Source organism: Salvia splendens, chromosome 3 (assembly GCF_004379255.2).
Source record: "Salvia splendens isolate huo1 chromosome 3, SspV2, whole genome shotgun sequence".
Classification (NCBI taxonomy): Eukaryota; Viridiplantae; Streptophyta; class Magnoliopsida; order Lamiales; family Lamiaceae; genus Salvia; species Salvia splendens.
This window is the reverse complement of record NC_056034.1, coordinates 45325513-45345004: the sequence shown is the minus strand read 5'-3', so window position 1 is coordinate 45345004 and position 19492 is coordinate 45325513. Positions and strand designations below refer to the sequence as shown.

The window sequence follows — 19492 nt, the reverse complement described above, 5'->3', positions numbered from 1 at the left end:
CGGTGCCGTGCCGCTGACACGGACGGACGGACAGCGTCCTACTCACCGCTGCGGATGCTCTTAGCTTAGGGTTTCTTATTTTGGGTGGAATTTGAAAAGGTGGGACTGCAATTTCCAAATTTCAATATTATTTCCTCTGTCGTTGTAAAGTAGAGGTTGAGAAATGATGCTACTATTGTTTTGTAAGTAAAATGAAAAAAAATAAAATAAAATAAAAATTATATTTTTATATTTATAACAATCTATTTAGAGTGAAATATTCTAACAAAATTTACTCCTTTTCCAGTAGAATATAACCACACCACTATTAACAACTGTAGTAAGATAGTCATTAAACACTCTCCAAAGGATCAGGGGTACCACAATATTGGATGAAGGTAAATTAATTGGATTACAAGAGGCCCTCTAAAAGGTGGGCCAGGGAGGCTTTCTAACTTGGGCCTCTCCCAAAAACAAGCGAATGAGAGGAGTCCTACGTGTCCACCTTCAAAACCACAACCGTTAAACCGTTTGAATTCCCTCCATTTCCTGACAGCGCCCTCGCTCCATTCCCTTCTCATTCAATTCAAACCTACTCTCTGCCGGCGCAGTTAGCTCAACCCAATGTCTTCCTCGATACCGCCAGTTCATCCTGGCAGGATCCGGATCCTAAAGCAAGGGTCCGACCGGAACTCGGTCGGGCCGGTGGTGTACTGGATGTTCCGGGATCAACGGCTGAGGGACAACTGGGCTCTGATCCACGCCATCCATCAGGCTAATCTGCTGCAGGCTCCCCTCGCCATCGCTTTCAACCTCTTCCATCAGTTCAACGGCGCCAAAGCTCGCCACTTAGGGTTTATGCTCAGAGGCCTAAGGAAATTGCATTCGGATCTCCGCTCCACGCTCGACATCCCCTTTTTCTTGTTCCAGGTGACTCGCATTTCGCGCCTAGGTTTCTCTGTTTTCTTTCTATTTTTTTTATGTTTATGTGCGATTTGTAGTTTTATTTATTTGCTTTGTTGGATTTTGCTTATACGAGAGTGAAAATTTGAGAAATCTATCTTGATATTATCAATGTTTATGGTAATGATAGCAATTGTTAATTTGTGATTGCTTGGGCACTTGCTGGAAGCTACTTGTTGTAGCTTTTTGTTTTTTTTTTCTTTCAGAATTCTGGTTTAATGTTAATTTTGTTGTTGAGTATGGTTTTAACTGTAGTAATCTCTCTCTCTCTCTGCTTACTCACCAGTGAAAATCATTTTGCATAACCAGGATTACTGTATGCATTAATAACTGCTAAAAACTCAAGCATACTATATCCGGAACATGGATAGTAGTTCTGGAATAGTACTGATGTTATATCATAATGAATTCATAGGGAGAAGCTGTTGACACAATTCCAGATTTTCTGAAAGAATCCCAGGCTTCGCTTTTGGTAACAGACTTCTCACCATTGAGGGAGGTTAGGCAGTGGAAAGAGGAAATCTGCAAGAGGGTAACTGAGTCAGTTTCTATTCATGAAGTTGACGCGCATAATGTGGTGCCTATTTGGGTGGCATCGGACAAATTGGAATACGCTGCCAGAACTCTAAGGGGCAAGATAAACAAAAAGCTTCCTGAATATCTAATTGATTTCCCTGAACTCACGAGTCCAGTAAAAAAATGGGATTCCTCTGGTAATTCAATTGAATGGGAGGACCTCATTGTTAGTATTGTAAGGTATGATGATAACACTTGTTGAATGAATTTATAACCTGTAGTCTGATGTTGGTAACTTGGTATGCATCTAACTATATGTCCAGGCAAGGTGCAGAAGTTCCTGAACTTGAATGGTGCGAGCCAGGTGAAAAGGCAGCTCTCGAAGTACTAATGGGGGACAAGAGTGGATTTCTGAAAGCAAGATTGAAGAACTATTCTTCGGACAGAAATAATCCGCTGAAACCTAAAGCACTATCCGGCCTCTCTCCTTATTTGCATTTTGGCCAGATATCAGCCCAGAGATGTGCATTAGAGGCAGAAAAAGTACGGAAATTATACACCAAGGTGTGTGCTGCAAGTGGTGCATCTTTCAAGTTTCTCTTTAGATTTAGACTTGTTAAGTTCGAAGCTTAGTTTGTTCTTGGTGTCTAACAAAATGCTTGTTGCGGCTACTATCATAAGGCAGTTGATGTGTTTCTGGAAGAATTAATTGTCCGCAGAGAACTTGCTGATAACTTTTGCTTCTACCAACCACATTATGATTCTCTAGAAGGTGCTTGGGAGTGGGCTCGCAAGACTTTAATGGACCATGCCTCTGATAAACGAGAACACATATATATGTTAGTGATTGTTTTTTTTTCTCCTTGGTTCTATGGTCCATTTTTCGGAAGGGGCTTAATTCTTTGAGTACCTAACTTTTATTTGCAGGAGAGAGCAGTTGGAGAAAGCACAAACAGCTGATCCAGTAAGTATTTGAATCTTGACATTTTTCTCTGAAGAATAACCTACTATATTCTTTTGAAAGACCTTGCCATTGCTAAGATTTGTGCTTGTTCAATTCAACCATATATGTACTCCTTGGAAATTGAACTTTGTTCAAACTCGTAAATTATCATGTTATATTTTTCTCTTAGAAACTTCTGGGCCATTTTTCTTTCAGCTTTGGAATGCTTCTCAGTTAGAAATGGTTCATTATGGAAAGATGCATGGTTTTATGAGGTGAGCGAATTTCTATCTTACTATTTTTACGTCAATGAGTACTCTTATCCAGCTTTCTAAGGCTCTTTCAGAAAAAACTGTATTGCCTTAACGCGGGCCCAGGAGAGTTTAAATTTGGAAAGGTGCTAAATATTCAATAATGATAATTTTTGCTCTCCTTGGGATTCTTATTCTGCTACTGCGATCCTGAACGTTCCCATAACCGATGAAATATATGTTTGAATACCTAAATTCCAATTTGTGCAGTTGAATTATCTATCAGTGATTATGAGCAATGATATCTTTTACTATATATCTTCCAATAACGAATATAATTTGGGAGTTGTAATATGAATTCAGGATGTATTGGGCAAAAAAGATTCTTGAATGGACTAGTGGACCAGAAGAAGCACTAGCAACATCAATATACTTGAATGATAAAGTAAAACATTTTGAACTCCCTTCCCTCTGTCACTGGACTTATTGTCTTAGTAATGCACATTTTTTTCTCATTTCAATCTCCTGCAGTATCAAATAGACGGCAGGGATCCAAATGGATACGTCGGGTGCATGTGGTCAATATGTGGAGTGCATGATCAGGTTATTTCTAACCCTCCACCTCTAATACATCACCATGTTTGGGGAGGACACTATTAACTTTGATCCAAGTCCTTTTTTAGTGCTAACACAAGCACGTTTGATTGGGTAGGGGTGGCGAGAGCGACCAGTTTTTGGAAAAATTCGGTACATGAACTATGCCGGTTGCAAGAGAAAATTTGATGTGGAAGGCTACATTGCATATATAAAGAGGATAGTCGGCGAATGCAAGAAAAGGAAAGCAGAAGCTCTCCTTAACAGCAAAGCAAAACAACTGCACACCTAAGAATTTGGTGCTAGATATGTGACTTTAGAGACTTGCTAATTTTATAGTATTCGAGAACATACTATGTTTATGGGATACGTGCAATGTTGACATTTCTGAAGAATTCAAGAACCAATACTTTTGTAATCTAGGCTGGGATTTGTTTCTTTGTTTAGTTGAAGTTGTGGGTACAGAGTACTACTAAAACATAAAATCTCATCCATCACTTGATTCAAAAATGCTATGGTAAGGTACAATCTAGATTGGCCCAATAACTTGAATCAATCCAGGCCCAACAAAAAGCCCATATCTAGACCCATCACCGGCGGGTCCAACTCAATTCCAGCCACCACTTCTATCAGCCCTTCGGCCAACCACAGTCGCCTCAGAACAACAGCTCACCGCCACCTCTCTGTTAGCCTCCTCTTCCCCACAAACTCAAACTTCTTATTCTATTCTTATTTTCCTTATCTATTTATTTTATTTCTGTTTCTGATTTATGCTTATCAATTCAGGCACAGTTGATCTTATCTTGTTTCAGAAATTATACAGGAATTTGGATATTTTTGCGATGCAAAATTTATACACGAGTGTGGGTGAAATGAAACAAAAATAACGAGTGCGAATTGAAACTCTAGTCTCTAGCTAGAAAATAGGCTACGGAGACTTAACCACCGCCTTAGATTCCTCGCTCGGTTAATCCGTCCTATATTAATTATTACGCTTACGCATTTGTTAATTGTCCAGTAAACCCTTTATTTAGTTTTCTCTTCTTGTTTTTTTTCTAGAAATATTTTCTGCTGTGTATATACACAATAATACACACGCGCAACTGATAAAAGGGGCGATTCAGTAATTGAAGTTTGAGTTGGAGAAAACAAGAAATGGCTGACCACTCCGACGATTTAGACCAACTTCTTGACAGTAAGAGGAATTAATCCCTTTTTGTTCTACTTGTTTTCTTTGATTTTCTATTTGTTTGGATGAATATGGAGAGGGGCACAGAACAGCAGCCAGTTGATTCTGTATATGTTTATAAAACTATTTTCAGGCGCTCTGGATGATTTTCAGAGCCTTAATCTCGCATCTTCTGCTCAAAGGTACACCTTAGTCTTTCCCTTACCTAAATTATGTTTTTTTTGGTGATTGGATTGTAGAGAATCAAGTGGACTGTGGTTTTAAGTTTTATTATATATTTTACTTCTGGATTCTTTAATTAATAATTTTTGGTGATTAAGGATTTTATTATATACTTATACTTCTGGATTCTTTAATCTAGACATTTGTACTGATGATATTTGTTGTTGGATTATAGAGGTGTGGATGATAATGGTGATAAGAATAGAGAGACCAAGCAAGAGCATTGTACATCGACTGGTGGGAATGTTCAAGGGTTGGGGATGGGGTTGCCCGATTTAAAGAGCAAGAAAAAGGGTAAACAAAAGGTACCACCAACAAAGCAAGAATCACACATTACAGAGGCACTTGATCAGCTGAGGGAACAAACTAGGGAGGCGGTGAAAGGTTTGGAATCGGTGTCTGGGCCTCGACCACCAATGGCTGGAGATGGCTTTGGTGGAGAGCCAATGATAGAAGATTGGGTCAAGCAGTTTGAGGAGCTTGCAGGCACACAGGTTAGTGTGGCTTGCTAAATTTGCAGTTTATGGTTTTTAGCTGATGGTCTTTGCTGTTTGTAAGTGGAGGTGTAAATTTTGGTTCTGTTTAGTGAGAATTCTTAAGGAAGTTAAGTTTGGCTGCTGATGGTTTCTTGAGAAAGAAAGAGCAGTTAGTCCTTCTCTGCAGTTCCCTTGCAACTAAGAACATTTTTATCATTAAAATCGTATATATGCTACATACATGATCTGAAGTCTTAGTTGCATGCTGTGTGACATGGTCTCGTGTCCTTAAGGTCAATGGATGGAATTGAGCAAGATGTTTAGTTGTGTAACTCTCACCACTAAAATGCATAATCAAATTCATGAGTCTTGAAGCCAATTAATTGGATAATTTTAGCCGTGGGTACTTGTTATCCTTGTTGTGTTGCGAAAGACTATGTAGGAGTAGGAAGGATCTTGTGATGTTCCTTCTCCCAAGTCCCATCAATTAATGAATTTTATCATCAACTTATTTTAGCATTATGGATTAAACCCCAGCCCAAATAAAGAGTTTAGTTTGGATGGCAATTCTTGTAATTCTGTCATGTTTCATGCTATTACAATAATGATACAAACACGATAAGGACCGTGTTCTTGTCGACACTACAACAGTACTATATTAGTTAATTAAATTATACTCAAGTACATGAGATAAGAATATATCATAACAACCTCAGAACTTGTAAAATATATAACAATTAATTGGAAAATAGTAAAAAAAAATTATCGTGTAGAATGGTAGTGCCACGAACAAGATAAGCCTGATCACTACAACGTTATTTTCATGTGTGCCATTCCTGAAGTCTTCTGATTCTACCTAGTTGTATGGTTAGATGCAATGCACTTGTCAATGAATGATTGCGCATGTACCATAAGGTATTCAGGCAGAAAAAATGTGATCTCCCTCAGTGTTCACCATCGCATACTTGTGATAGCATCTTTGTGAAACTAAATGAAGAGGATGTTGGATCGATGGTAGTGAAGTCATTTGGTTATTTGGAATTGTTTATTTCTAATGGTGTCCTTATATGTTTTGCGTTCAACATCTCACCACTCTTCATAGCCTGTCCTCCTCCCCAACACACGACATGGTTATGTATAATTATTTTGTCTTTTCTTCTTTTCTATCTACATCAGTTTTTTTTTCTTTGGCTTACTAGCATGATTTTGTGCAGATATAGCAGCTAATGCTTGCTGTTTTATTTTTAATTTTCTTCTTATTAATGTTTTACTTAACGTATAACTGGTGATAAACATGACTTTTGGACTTGTGGTTGCAGGATATGGAGTCAATTGTAGAAACCATGATGCAACAGCTCCTGTCCAAGGAAATCCTTTATGAACCTATGAAAGAAATTGGTGAACGCTACCCAACTTGGTTGGAAGAGAATAAAGCTAAACTCACAGATGAAGAGTACACTCGATATTCTAATCAACACCAGTTTATAAAAGATCTGAATCAAGTGTATGAAGCCGAGCCTGAAAACTTCAACAAGATTGTCGAGCTTATGCAGAAAATGCAAGAGTGTGGTCAACCACCGAATGATATTGTGCAAGAGCTTGCCCCAGACTTTGATCTATCAAATCTCGGACAATTGTAAGTATATACTAGTATAAATTTTCCTGTTTCTATTCTAAATATTTTTAGCCTAAGAGGAATGCACTAGTTTGGTGTAGCATATCAGGAACATACATTTTCGCAGAGCAGCTATGTTAATCATTTAACTTGAATCAGAGAAATTGCATTTCCACACCAATCATGCAGTAGTTTGAGGAGTATTCTAGCTTGAGTTTTGTGAAAAAATATTGAACTGAAGGCACAGATATTTGGTATACACAAAAGCTTAATACAGTGTTGGAGATCCAAGAATATGCGTTCCTCAATGAACTTCTACTGCAAATAGGTCTTCACAGTTGTGATAAATTCTTAAAAGAGATAAAGAGGTTATTATTAGTTCAATTCCTTGTGTAGATTTAGCTTGTGGATAACAGCATGATTGCAGATGAATCTATTTCCTAATTCCCTAGACATGCTTCTAAGTTAAGCTTTGCTTCATGTGAGTTGCCTGGATTTTGGCTCGTTTCATTTTCTTCACCAGACGTATCATATGTTTCTTGATTTTTCTTAGGGGAATAGCTAATTGAGTTGTTGTTTTTGCTGCTGCAGGTCTCCAGAAATGTTTGAGTCTCAACAGAATTGTAGTATTATGTGAGCGAAGATACTAGCCCTGGGTCCTGATAGTTTGCAAGTTAACAGTATAAAATATGTGGGCCTCACTTGTTAACTATCTTTGTTTTAAAATCCTGTTCTTTTGCATTAGCTTTCAGCTTTGCTGAATATCTTCATCATTTTAATAATCTACACCAGTCCTAAGGTTTTTCAAGCAGTTTGTAACGGTTTTGTTTGTAAATGCTGCTCATTGCACAATTTGCTCTCAATTGTCTCATTAAAAAAAAGTTTTATAATTGACTTGACTGCTTGAGTTATTCAAAATTTGGTTAACTACACTATTTTAGTACTGAGAGAAAAGGTTAAGTGCGAACTGAGTTTCTTAACTTTCAAATCAAAACCACATTGGAGTTCATAAAACTTCTTTCCTCTTGCAAGAGTTTATAGTTTTTACCATTTAGTACAACAGAAAAACTTGTAGACATTTATCTTTTGGTCACTATCCTACCATAAAGTATTTTTTGTCCCAAGTTTTTCAATCTTGTCATACCCATATTATCATAAAAGTTTATAACAAAGAGTGTTTCCTTTCACCATACATGACCCACTTAAAATTTACTGGACAAGGGAGTATTATTTTGTAATTTTAGTTAGTCCAATAATTTAAAAGATTTCGATTTTACCAAGTCTAATGTGGCAACATTAATGACCAAGACACCAACTACAACACTCCCATAATGTACACCAGTAATGAGCCGTATTCCTACCGGGTTAACCGACCCGACAAACAACTCAAACAGATGAGAAATGTGTAATGATTATATAGTGCTAAAAAGTGAAAAGTCCAAAAATTTTATACACTACTCATACATTGTATACCCACATGCCAAACTTGTCTTAACCTTGCAAAAAAAACAAGAGAATTCAGCAGCAAAATTGACCAACTAACGAGTCAGTACACAACAAACAATAACATAACTCCAAACATTCTACTTTCCACTTGCTAATTGTATCAACAATAAAAAACTACTTCTCGGTATTCCCCTCCAATTTCAAATATGCTCATTGTCCAAATCCCAGCTTTTCGCAAATCGACACAAGATATCGAGACAAATGATACCATAGCTTTTCCCTATTGGATTTGGTTCGATTTATCGGCTACGACGGGGATGGGGTGAAGCCCGCGTCCAATATATGGCTACCAGTAACTCCGTTGTTGTTGTTATTGTAATACCTACATAGCACCTTACACTTAACGACGTTATCGTACACATAGAAACCAGGTGTGACCATGATGCGAACCATGGCGGGGACGAGTTTCCTAGCCTTGTCCCCGCCCATATCCTCCATGTACACGGGGTCGAACCGGACCCCCTTATCGACCCGGAAAATGGGCAGCCCCGGGTGCAACGAGTTAGCCAGAAGGTGGACGAGCCACACGGCCTTGGAGGCTACGAAAAAGGCCTGCAAGAGGGGTTCGGGCCAGGCCCGATTCCAGCCCAACAGAGCCACAATGTCGCTCATCTTCCTGTCGCAGAACTTGCTGAACTCCTCACTGAAATGCCTGGTCCCTTTGTTGAGGACCTCCTCCCACGTGAGCTCCTGCAGCCGGCTGAACATGGCAAAGTTGGATTCGCAGCGGTCGATGGGGTTCAGAATCGGGCTCGGCCCGCTCTTGTGGAATCCAGCCGACTCGAAATCCTCGAAGAATGCTCTGTTGAGCAAGGCCTCGAGGTACAACACAAGGGCCCGAGGGTTCCTCGAGATGGAAATCTTGATGTCGTAAGGCTGCAGAAGCATAGCGATCCGGTCGTAGACTTTCGGGCCCATCTGTCGGAGCTGAAGGCCCAGGGCCCGGCCCAAGAAACGGACCGACGTCCTCGTCTCCGAAACCGACACCAAGAAATGCTCGATCACTTTAGACTCATCCCCCACTTTGATTTGCTTGTAATTCATCGATTTTTGCTGCTGCTCATTGTTGCCGTTAAAATTGCAGGTTTCGAGCTCGGATTTCAAGCTGTGGCAGTAGATTTCGAGCTTGTTGAGCTTCTTCTCGAGCTCGGCCATGGAGTACTTGAGCTTGGAAGCTTCTAGAACGGCCTCATCGCGGCGCCGGCTCGCCTGGATTAGCTTATTGGAGAGCTCCGCCACCGCGATCTTCCAGTGCTCCTCCCGCGACGACGACGAATCCGACGACTTAGGGCTCCTCTTGAGCGCGAGAGAGGCTAAAACAGATTTGAAAATTCCGTTGGGGCTAGTCATCGAAAGCCTGTGGTTGTTGCCCTCCAACGGAACAACCGACAACCTCTCCCTATTGCTAGGCCTGCACTTGTTGCACGACACGCCGCTCGTCTCATCGCTCTTCTTCGCCGATGACGAACAAGTTTTGCTGCTGCTGCTGCGGCGACTCTTCTCGGAATTCAGTGGCGTCGGGAAGTGCGTGTAATCGCTGCTGGTCGGAGTTGCTCTGTAACTCACCCTCCCCTGCGAGAATTCCTCTTCCTCGTTGCCCTCTTCAATCTGTCAAAATCACCAAATTAAATTCATCAAATCGAATGCCCTAATTTAGATTAGAGATAGATAGATAGAGACTAACCGGAGTGAAGTGGGGAGGGTGATGCGGGGAGAGCGAGGCTTTGGAGGAGGAAGAAGAAGAAGTCGCCATTGATTTCATCTACCCACAGATTCTTTCTTTTCTCAACAAATCCCACCAAAATCAACAATTTCACAACAACGATTCATGCATGGCCTATTTATCTCTCAAATCTCAATCATTCCACAAGAGTATTTTTTATATTTTGATTCTTGGGTGAAGAATTTGTTGAGAAATTGAGAGTGAAGGAGATTAGTGAGAATTTAATGACTCATGTTTGTATGTATGTATCTACCCCAAACGCAACAGCAGCAGGATCAGTAAATGCAGCTGGGTCATTAATGCCACGCGCCCTTCTCTGATGCCTCCACCTTTACTGGTGCGTGACGTATACTCGCCTCCGCTGTAAAAGTGATTGACCTTTTTTGACTGCCTATTCAAAACTTTTGATGCTTTCACTTTTCCCGGCCATTTTTGGATTTTCTTGTTACTCCATAATCAAGCGACTGCATTGCTCGTCTCTTTGGCCATCAGGCTCTCTGGCCAACGGGCTTCTAAGAGCATCTCCAGTAACCCTGGACTTCACATAGCCTTCACACTGCCACAGCACTACAATTCTCCTGTCACATCAGTTTGCCACATCGGACATCAAATAGCCCTCACATAGCCTTCACACTACATATCCACATCACTAATAATAATTATATAATTTAATTTACAATCGTATCAACGTACGGAATTTAATTTACGAGACAAATACATTTAAATTGAATAATACTATTAAAATTTCAAAAAGTACAATAATTTAGAACAAATACATTTAAAAAAATTACATTTAAAAAAATTACATAAATTTACAGAATTGGATAAAACACATTCTCCAAGTGCTTTCTCCAATGTGGAGGTATTCGTCGAACACATCCGCCGTTTGTCCAGTCGCAAGCTGACGGATTGCTGCAGTACATTTCTGCAGCGTCGTGTGGCTGGGACGGCCGACGACGTCAAACCTTTCATAGAAGAACTCTTCCCGGGGCGCAAATATATTTGCGATGTGGAGAAATAGCGGTCGCCGCATGCGGAAACAACGACGGAAGTAGGTATCTCCCCATACCGGGTTATCGCAGAAGTAACCTTGCGGCGGCTTCCTCCCGGTTACGATGGATGTAAGTCCGGGAGCGTCTTTGGGGCTGCGCGGCTTCCTCGCCTCCCGGCGTCGATCTTCTTCAAGTGATTCTTCCATTATTCGACGCATTTGCTCAAATGGACCCATTAGATCGATTAACTTTGAGAGAAGAATAAAAGAGATAATTTGAGATGAAAATTGGAGTGGAAAGAGAGATGATTTGAGAGGATTACATGTGTGTTTGTGTGTGAAATGAGGATGAAATAGGAGTATTTATAGAGTAAAAAAATAAAAAAAAATTTAAAAAGGGAAACGGTAATATTACCGTTTTCGAATTTTAATTTTTTTATTATATTTGAATTTTTAAAATTAAAATAATTTATTGCGTCAGCGTGACGAAACCCACTCGCTGTCTCAGCGTGACAGGGGTCTCGGCGGGATGGTGACGGGACGGGACGCTGCAACGCGTCCCGGGCCCGTCTTGTTACGGAGGGACAGGACTCGAGCCACCTGCGTAACGCGTTGCGGGTGGCCTAAGGGCATCAATAACCCCGTCACCATTTCCGGCCCCAAGTCCCCTCCACGTCATCATTCCTCTACAGTTGCGGCCCAGGTCCCAACTGCTATAACCCTGCAGGCCGCAACTCGGGCCACAACTAATAAATGACATTATTCACAACTCCAACCTATTTTGAACGTAAAATAAAAAACGCCGAAAATTTATAACACGGAAAATTTAATTTCACCGAATACTGCAAAATTACAACATATAAATTTTAAAACTGAAAATAAAATACATAAAAACATAACGTCAATGCTGGAAAACGTTGGTGCGAGTCCAAATTTTGTCCAAGTTGAATGTGTATGAAAATGAAGTAGTATTTATAGAAAAAAATTTCGAATTTAAAAAAAAATAAAAATCGGTTGCGGCCCTGCCCGAGGAGCGTATAACGCTGGGCCGGGACTCGCGACTTGCGGCCCGGCCCGCCGCGTTACAGATGCTCTAAAGCCCGAGTCCACGTAACGTCTGAGTGGGTGATAGGTGAAAATTTATAAAACAAAATTATATGTTGAAAATAATAAAGTGATAATTAATGGTGAGAGCAATTTGTGGAGGTAGGTAGGTCCAGTGGAGTTACATCTCCATCTCCATCTCCATCTCCATCTCCATCTCCAGAGCATTAAATGAAGACTCGTGCTACCCGTTTTGCAAGGAATATCATTTTTGGATTTCATTTCTTCAACTTTCTAGCTTTTACCTAAATTACAATATTTTCATTTTTTCGTAATTCCATGAAATCTTAAATTTTTGTTGTCACCATCTTCCTTCTCTAAATGCATTGTGCAAAAGTGTATCATAAGAGTAGAAATCAGATTGAGAATTCCTTTGAGCTCCAATTTTTATGGAGTATCTATAACTAGTAACTATATCATAAAATTGAATATGTATTGCAAAGAATTAATCAACCATTAAAACACTTAAATCGATTAATTGTCATGACCATATACAGATACTATTTGTTCATCAAAACATAAATATGACTACGTAGATTTATCTGCGACTTCATTATTTCTCATGAAAAAAAGAATTTGATTTACCGACTAATATTTGGTATAAATTCAAGTGCCATAGGCACGTTTCTCAGTCCATAACAATGACGTATAATGATTTGAAAACAAGAAAAACTATGTGAGCTGCATTCAATGGAATGAAATGCATTGAATATACTGTCTAACTTAGATGCAAAGTTTTCTAATATATATGGAGTATATATTTATATACTCGTTCAAAATAAGAAATAAGAGTAAAGGCCAAAACTGGTCTTGGACATATGCTCACTTTATGATTTTGGTCTTATACTTTATCTTTTGAATTTTTGCATCATGAACATTTCAACTCGGATCACAATTGGTCATACACTAACAATTCTGTCAATTTTTAAACGGTTTTAACCCGATTTTATCGATTTGGATGGTTTTAACAATCTCATTCGGGTTAAAACCGTTTAAAAATCTTAAGAAATAAATAAAGAATCTTATGCAATGAGATTGAATTTTTTTATAGTAGTATGAGTTATAATTTGTATTTTTGTTAGTGTGACGTCATGTATTTTAATGTTGGGCTGAAGGTCAGAATTTTTTTACAGTATGAGTTATAATTTGTATTTAGGTTAGTGCGACGTAATGTATCTTAATGTTGGGCTGAAGGTAAGAGTTGTAGCCCCGGGCTGGCTACTCATCTGCTAGTCCACACGCCTTGGTCTCATTATCCATTTTCTTTTTCATCTTTATTTATTTATTTATTTATTATTATTATTATTGTTATTGTTATTGTTATTGTTATTGTCGTCGTTTTTGTTGTTGTTGTAGCTAAAGAAATTATGAAACGTGTAAACATACTAAAAACTTGTTATTATCATCATTTAATTCTCTATACAAGTAGAAACGATATCACATACTTGGAGCTATTATTTTGTCTATATATCTTCAAGTTAAATAAAATTCATTCAATTGTTACTTAGAAAGGGAAAAAAATTAAAGTTTTCTGGTTGATATGACTAGGTAGCATGTTATGTTTCATGCTTTAACATAACTTTTTCTAGTACATATATGGATATCTTTATATGGTCCCAATAATTACTTGAAATTCCAATTATTTCTTAAGTCTAATAAGTTCTAACCTATATTATAACAACTGAGAAAAAACTAACATACATTTCCCACAAATTCAAACAAATATTCTTCATCTTGAATGCTTCTCATGAGCTTAAAAGGTAATTGACATTAGGAGAATATTTCTTAAGCTTCATTATCTTCTTAGCAAGAATTCTCAATAATGAATATATTCCATCTTCTGTTATCTTTGGCCATGAAAACATGCACATGGATCTCAATCTCAATCCAGTTACAACCGGGCTGTTTGACAACGCCATGCCATCTCATCAGCTTCTATAAACCCTTATCACTTCTCTCCATTTTCCAACCTCAACATACATGTTCGAGAGCAGAACGTAAGACCCGAAATTTTGGGATCAGTCTCAATAAGTTTTTCAGCAAAAAAATTGTCTATCGATGTTGTGGTGAACTTAGCAAAGCTGCAAGCAAAGATCCCCGTACAACATCATCATGAAGGATTGGCATAGAGAGAATCAACTTCTTTGCCTCAATAAGCATGCCAACTCAACCAAGTAAATCAACCATACATGTATAATAGTCCTTCTTAGGTTCTAGACCATACTCGTTCCTCATCGAGTCAAGTAATGACACTCTTCTTTAACTAATCCTGCATGATTACTGTAAGAGTTTTAGAGATCAAACGATCTACAATTCAAGAACACAAATTGGGGTTTGTAAACCGAGAACAAGATGAAACTTTTGAGGGTGAAAACGAATAATATTATTGAAGCAATCTATTGTGTACACTGTTCTTATTTCAAAGCTCAACTCACACAACTATCAATACTAACCGACTATTTATACAAACTAAAAAAGAAACAACAAAGTGAAAGAAGCGCTTCACTTTCAAGAATCGGTTAATCAAACAACCTAACGGCTAGTTGCTCAACTAACTATTGAACTTCTAAACCTTGATCAAATGATGTGCTCCACACCTTAAGCTTCTGTGGACTTCAGCACACACACGGCTGCTTCAGTCCCATGCAAACCACGCACATGCATTGATGCTCAAGCCACCATCTCCTACAATCTCCACCTTGGCTTAGCATGTCAATGCTCAAGATCCTACTACAAACAGGTTCACAAGTCTGCAGCAGCAGTCCAACTTTTCTTTGTTCAATGCCTTTGTTAGCATATCTGCCGGATTGTGGGCTGTCTCTATCTTCACCACCCTTACTCTTCCACTTTCTATCTCATCCCTGATGAAATGAGCCCTCACATCTATGTGTTTACTTCGCTCGTGGAACACTTGATGTTTTGATAGGCAGATAGCTCCATTGCTGTCACAATGTCTGGAGATTCTGGCTTGCTTCACTCCAAAATCTGATATCAGCCCCATCAGCCATTTACTCTCCTTTACTGCTGAAGTAAGTGCCATATACTCAACTTCCGTGGTTGATAAAGCAACCACACTTTGCAAACTTGATCTCCAACAGACTGCTGAACCATATAGGGTGAATATATAGCCTGTTTGAGACCTCCTTGTATCCACATTCGCCGCATAATCTGAGTCACAGTACCCTACCAAGGGCTCCCCTTCATCCTTCTTTCCTCCAGTGAACATGACTCCCAGTTTATCAGCTGAATTCAGATATCTCATAGTCCATTTTAAGGCATTCCAGTGCTGCTTTCCATAACCAGTCATGTACCTGCTCGTGGTGCTTATAGCATGAGCTATATCTGGTCTCGTATAGATCATCATGTACATTAGACTTCCAATTATGTTGGAGTAAGGGATCAGCCCCATTTTATTGCTCTTTCTATCTCTGATTATGTCCATTCCAAGAATCCTTTTAGCAACTCCCAAATCCTTCATTTCAAAACTCTTTCTGAGCTGAGCCTTTACCTTATTGATCTCACCAATGTCTGCACCAGATATAAGCATGTCATCTACATAGAGTAGAAGATATATAGGCTCCTTTCCTTGCTGTTTTTTCACAAACACGCAGCTATCATATAAGGATCTTGTGAATCCCAGATCTGTGAGGCTTTCTCCAAACTTCAAATACCACTGCCTACTACTTTGTTTCAAGCCATATAGGCTCTTCTTTAGCAAGCAAACCTTCTCCTCTGATCCTGGGACTTCAAAGCCTTGTGGCTGCGACATGTATATGGTTTCTTCCGAGTCCCCATTCAAGAATGCAGTTTTTACATCCAACTGCTCAAGCTCCCAATCCATTCTAGCAGACACTGATAGGAGCACCCTTATTGAATTATGTTTAACAACTGGAGAGAAAACCTCATTGTAATCCACTCACTCCTCTTGGTTATAGCCCTTAGCCACAAGCCTTGCCTTGAACCTAACTTTATCTGAGCCAGCAGTCTCAAACTTTTTCTTGAAAACCCATTTACAGCCAATGACCTTTCTGAATTCCTTCTTGTCAACAAGAATCCATGTTTTGTTGCTGATCAGAGAATCAATCTCCTCTTTCATTGCTTGAATCCACTGCTTGCTCTCTGGTCCCTTGACAGCTTCAGTGTAAGAAGCAGGTTCATTCATCTCCAATTGCTCAGCAATGTGCAGAGCAAAATACAACATCTCTGAATCATCTCTGAACCTTGCAGGAGCTCTGATGTTGGTTCTTCTTTGTCTATCTCTTGCCAATTGATAATTTGTAAGATCTGCTTGATCATGTTGAGGTTCTGGAGGCTGATCAGTGTGTGGTTCTTGGTCTTCATAATCCACCCCTGGGATCTCATAAACCTCATCAACATTCTCCTTATGAACTGGAGCAGCCTCTTTCCCATCCAGCTCCACCTCAAATTGGTCATCATCTGCAGTACTGGTTTTGTCAGCCTCTGAGTCTGCCTTGTGCTTCAAGAAGGGCATCAAGTCTTCTATGAAGACAACATCTCTACTCACTATCAGCTTTTGACCCCCTGGCTCGATACACCACAGCCTATACCCCTTCACACCCTTTTGATATTCGAGCATGATACATTGAATGGCCCTGGGGTCGAGCTTCCCATGTCTCTGGTGTGCAAATGCCTTGCATCCGAAAGGTCTAAGTCCAGAATAATCCACCTTATTCCCATACCATCTCTCATCTGGTATTTCCCCTTGTATCCCAGAAGCTGGACACTTATTAACAAGATACGCAACAGTTGCCACATCCTCTGCCCAGAAACTCTTGTTAGCACCAGAAGAAGATAGCATGCACCTTACCCTCTCAACAAGAGTTCTATTCATCCTCTCGGCCACACCATTTTGTTGAGGATTCGCTGGCACCGTTTTATGCCTCCTTATACCCTTCTCATTGCAGAATTCATCAAACTCCCTTGAGACATACTCCAAGCCATTATCTGTTCTTAGCACCTTAGGTGTACACCCTTTCTCAACCTCCACCTCCTTACACCAGGTCTTGAAGGTTTTAAAAGCATCAGATTTCTCTTTAAGCACATAAACCCACACCTTTCTAGACCAATCATCGATTATTGACATATAATACCTGCCTCCACCTTGACTTCTAACTGGGGCAGGTCCCCACAAATCAGATGTACATAATCAAGAGGTGAGACTGAGTTATGCTTACCAGTGGGGAATGAGAGCTTCTTGGCCTTTCCCAGCAAGCAATCCTCACATACACCAAGCTTCTCTGATCCATCACCATCTATAAGGCCTCTCTGAATCAATGCTTTGATGCTGCCTTCTGCCGGGTGCTCAAGTCTGAGGTGCCAACTCCTTAAGTCAGTTCTGATGATGGTATTAGCCTCCCCATTCACCACAGTGGCTTGCAGATAATAGAGACTTCCCATTCGTTGAGCAATCATTATGGTTCTTGAATTCTTGCATATTCTCATTTCTCCATTTTGTGAGATGAATGAGAATCCCTTTTTCTCAAGAGTTCCCAAGGATATGACATTTCTTTTGACTTGTGGAATAAATCTCACATCAGTTAACTTCTTCACAGATCCATCATGGACTTTCAAGAAAATGCTCCCAACTCTCACGATTGAGCAAGTCTGATTATTGCCCAGGAGTACTGATCCAGTAGCCTCTGCCATATCTTGAAACCAATCTTTGTGAGGGCACATGTGGAATGAGCACCCCGAATCCATGATCCTAGACCCCTTTTCAACCTTCTCCATTACATTCAGCACCTCATGCTCTTCATCAGCTTCTCCACTGACTATATTGGTGTGAGATGTGCCCTCCATTGCCTGCTTCTTCTTCTAAGCAAAGCAATCCCGCTTGAGCTGCCCAGGTTTCTTACACCAGTGGCAGCTTCGAGTTTCCTTAATCACAGAAACCCCTCCCTTTGGATCTTCCAGCTTCTTCTTAAACTTCTTCTTCCCAAACTTCTTAATGTTCAAAGATTCTGGCTGAGATTCCTGTTTTCTTGGAGCGCCCTTTTGTAGTTCCTTAGCCATGAGTGCAGCATGCACCTCGGCCATAGAATTCACCTTATCCATCCATACAAGATCGCATCCCGCATCTGATCATAGGAGTTAGGTAGGGCATTCAACACAAGGATGGCTTTGTCTTCATCACTGATCTTGACATCAATTGCCTCAAGATCGTCCACAGCCTTGGAGAAATCCTCTAACTGCTCCATTATAGACCTATTTTCAGAGAAGCTGTAAGAGTAAAGCCTCCTCTTCATATAGAGCCTATTTGCCAGAGACTTTTCCATATAAACCTTGTCCAACTTCGCCAAGATTCCATCCGCTGTCGTTTCACTTTGAACTTCCCTCAACACCTTATCTCCCAAGCACAAAACGACTGCGCTATGAGCCTTTAATTGCATCTCTTCAAACTTAGCCAAAGCTTTCTCGTCCAAAGCTGGTTCTTTCCCTTTGTTGGTTGGATCTGCAGAAGGAATCACAGCCGCTAAGCCTTGTTGAATCAGCACGACTTTCATCTTTATCTTCCATAAGCCGTAGTCATTTTTTCCACTAAACTTCTCAGCCTCCATGCGCGCAGCCATCTCTTCAAGCTTCTTGATCGCTTCCCACAGACAGCGCCAATTGTAAGAGTTTTAGAAATCAAACGATCTACAATTCAAGAACACAAATTGGGGTTTGTAAACCGAGAACAAGATGAAACTTTTGAGGGTGAAAACGAAGAATATTATTGAAGCAATCTATTGTGTACACTGTTCTTATTTCGAAGCTCAACTCACACAACTATCAATACTAACCGACTACTTATACAAACTAAAAAAGAAACAACAAAGTGAAAGAATCGCTTCACTTTCAAGAATCGGTTAATCAAACAACCTAACGGCTAGTTGCTCAACTAACTATTGAACTTCTAAACCTTGATCAAATGGTGTGCTCCACACCTTAAGCTTCTGTGGACTTCAGCACACACACGGCTGCTTCAGTCCCATGCAAACCATGCACATGCATTGATGCTCAAGCCACCATCTCCTACAATTACATCCACTTATAATTCCAACCATGGACACGTCATCTGTTTTTTTCTGCCAGACTCCAACATTGGCTAAACATCTCGAGAGCTTCACCCCTTGCCTTTTTTTCCCCAAATCCCACAATCATGGGCCTTGAATAAAACAATGTCTCTCTCGATCATGGTCTTAAATACTTTCCTCTCATCTTCTATCGACCCACGTTATATTATATAAAATGTAAACTCTATTGTACAAACTCTAAACTTTTCAATACAATGTCTGTTCGGATACAAACTCATCCCACATCGGATGAGTGAGGGAAGTTGGAAGGTGTATATAATTTCTATCCAACTCCAATTAGTTTGAGGCCTTTTGGGAGTGACTCAAAAACAAATCCATGCGGA

The 19492-nt window shown here is 39.9% G+C and overlaps 3 protein-coding genes across 3 annotated transcripts; 2 read left to right on the top strand and 1 right to left on the bottom strand.

Annotated features, from left to right (window-relative positions):
- Nucleotides 1–549: 549 nt before the first annotated feature.
- Nucleotides 550–3698, top strand: LOC121796397 (deoxyribodipyrimidine photo-lyase-like). Its single transcript, XM_042195260.1, has 9 exons — nt 550–909; nt 1358–1698; nt 1782–2022; nt 2140–2297; nt 2386–2422; nt 2618–2676; nt 3016–3097; nt 3184–3255; nt 3365–3698. Exons 1-9 carry the CDS (start codon nt 604–606, stop codon nt 3536–3538), a joined length of 1470 nt encoding a protein of 489 aa, XP_042051194.1. The 5' UTR covers nt 550–603; the 3' UTR covers nt 3539–3698.
- Nucleotides 3699–3842: 144 nt separating this feature from the next.
- LOC121796399 (peroxisome biogenesis protein 19-1-like) lies at nt 3843–7556 on the top strand. Its single transcript, XM_042195263.1, has 6 exons — nt 3843–3931; nt 4306–4441; nt 4569–4617; nt 4833–5151; nt 6453–6769; nt 7340–7556. Exons 2-6 carry the CDS (start codon nt 4402–4404, stop codon nt 7383–7385), a joined length of 771 nt encoding a protein of 256 aa, XP_042051197.1. The 5' UTR covers nt 3843–3931; nt 4306–4401; the 3' UTR covers nt 7386–7556.
- Nucleotides 7557–8182: 626 nt separating this feature from the next.
- On the bottom strand, nt 8183–10340 carry LOC121793407 (IRK-interacting protein-like). Its single transcript, XM_042191414.1, has 2 exons — nt 9939–10340; nt 8183–9862 (listed from the first exon to the last, which is right to left on the bottom strand). Exons 1-2 carry the CDS (start codon nt 10014–10016, stop codon nt 8501–8503), a joined length of 1440 nt encoding a protein of 479 aa, XP_042047348.1. The 5' UTR covers nt 10017–10340; the 3' UTR covers nt 8183–8500.
- Nucleotides 10341–19492: the final 9152 nt, after the last annotated feature.

Coding starts and splice junctions, on each gene's coding strand:
- LOC121796397 (XM_042195260.1), top strand. CDS start 604: ATGTCTTCCTCGATACCGCCAGTTCATCCTGGCAGGATCCGGATCCTA. Junction 910..1,357: donor TCCCCTTTTTCTTGTTCCAG/GTGACTCGCATT, acceptor ATGAATTCATAG/GGAGAAGCTGTTGACACAAT. Junction 1,699..1,781: donor CTCATTGTTAGTATTGTAAG/GTATGATGATAA, acceptor CTATATGTCCAG/GCAAGGTGCAGAAGTTCCTG.
- LOC121796399 (XM_042195263.1), top strand. CDS start 4,402: ATGGCTGACCACTCCGACGATTTAGACCAACTTCTTGACA. Junction 5,152..6,452: donor AGGAGCTTGCAGGCACACAG/GTTAGTGTGGCT, acceptor TTGTGGTTGCAG/GATATGGAGTCAATTGTAGA. Junction 6,770..7,339: donor CTATCAAATCTCGGACAATT/GTAAGTATATAC, acceptor TTGCTGCTGCAG/GTCTCCAGAAATGTTTGAGT.
- LOC121793407 (XM_042191414.1), bottom strand. CDS start 10,016: ATGAAATCAATGGCGACTTCTTCTTCTTCCTCCTCCAAAGCCTCGCTC. Junction 9,863..9,938: donor ACCCTCCCCACTTCACTCCG/GTTAGTCTCTAT, acceptor TGATTTTGACAG/ATTGAAGAGGGCAACGAGGA.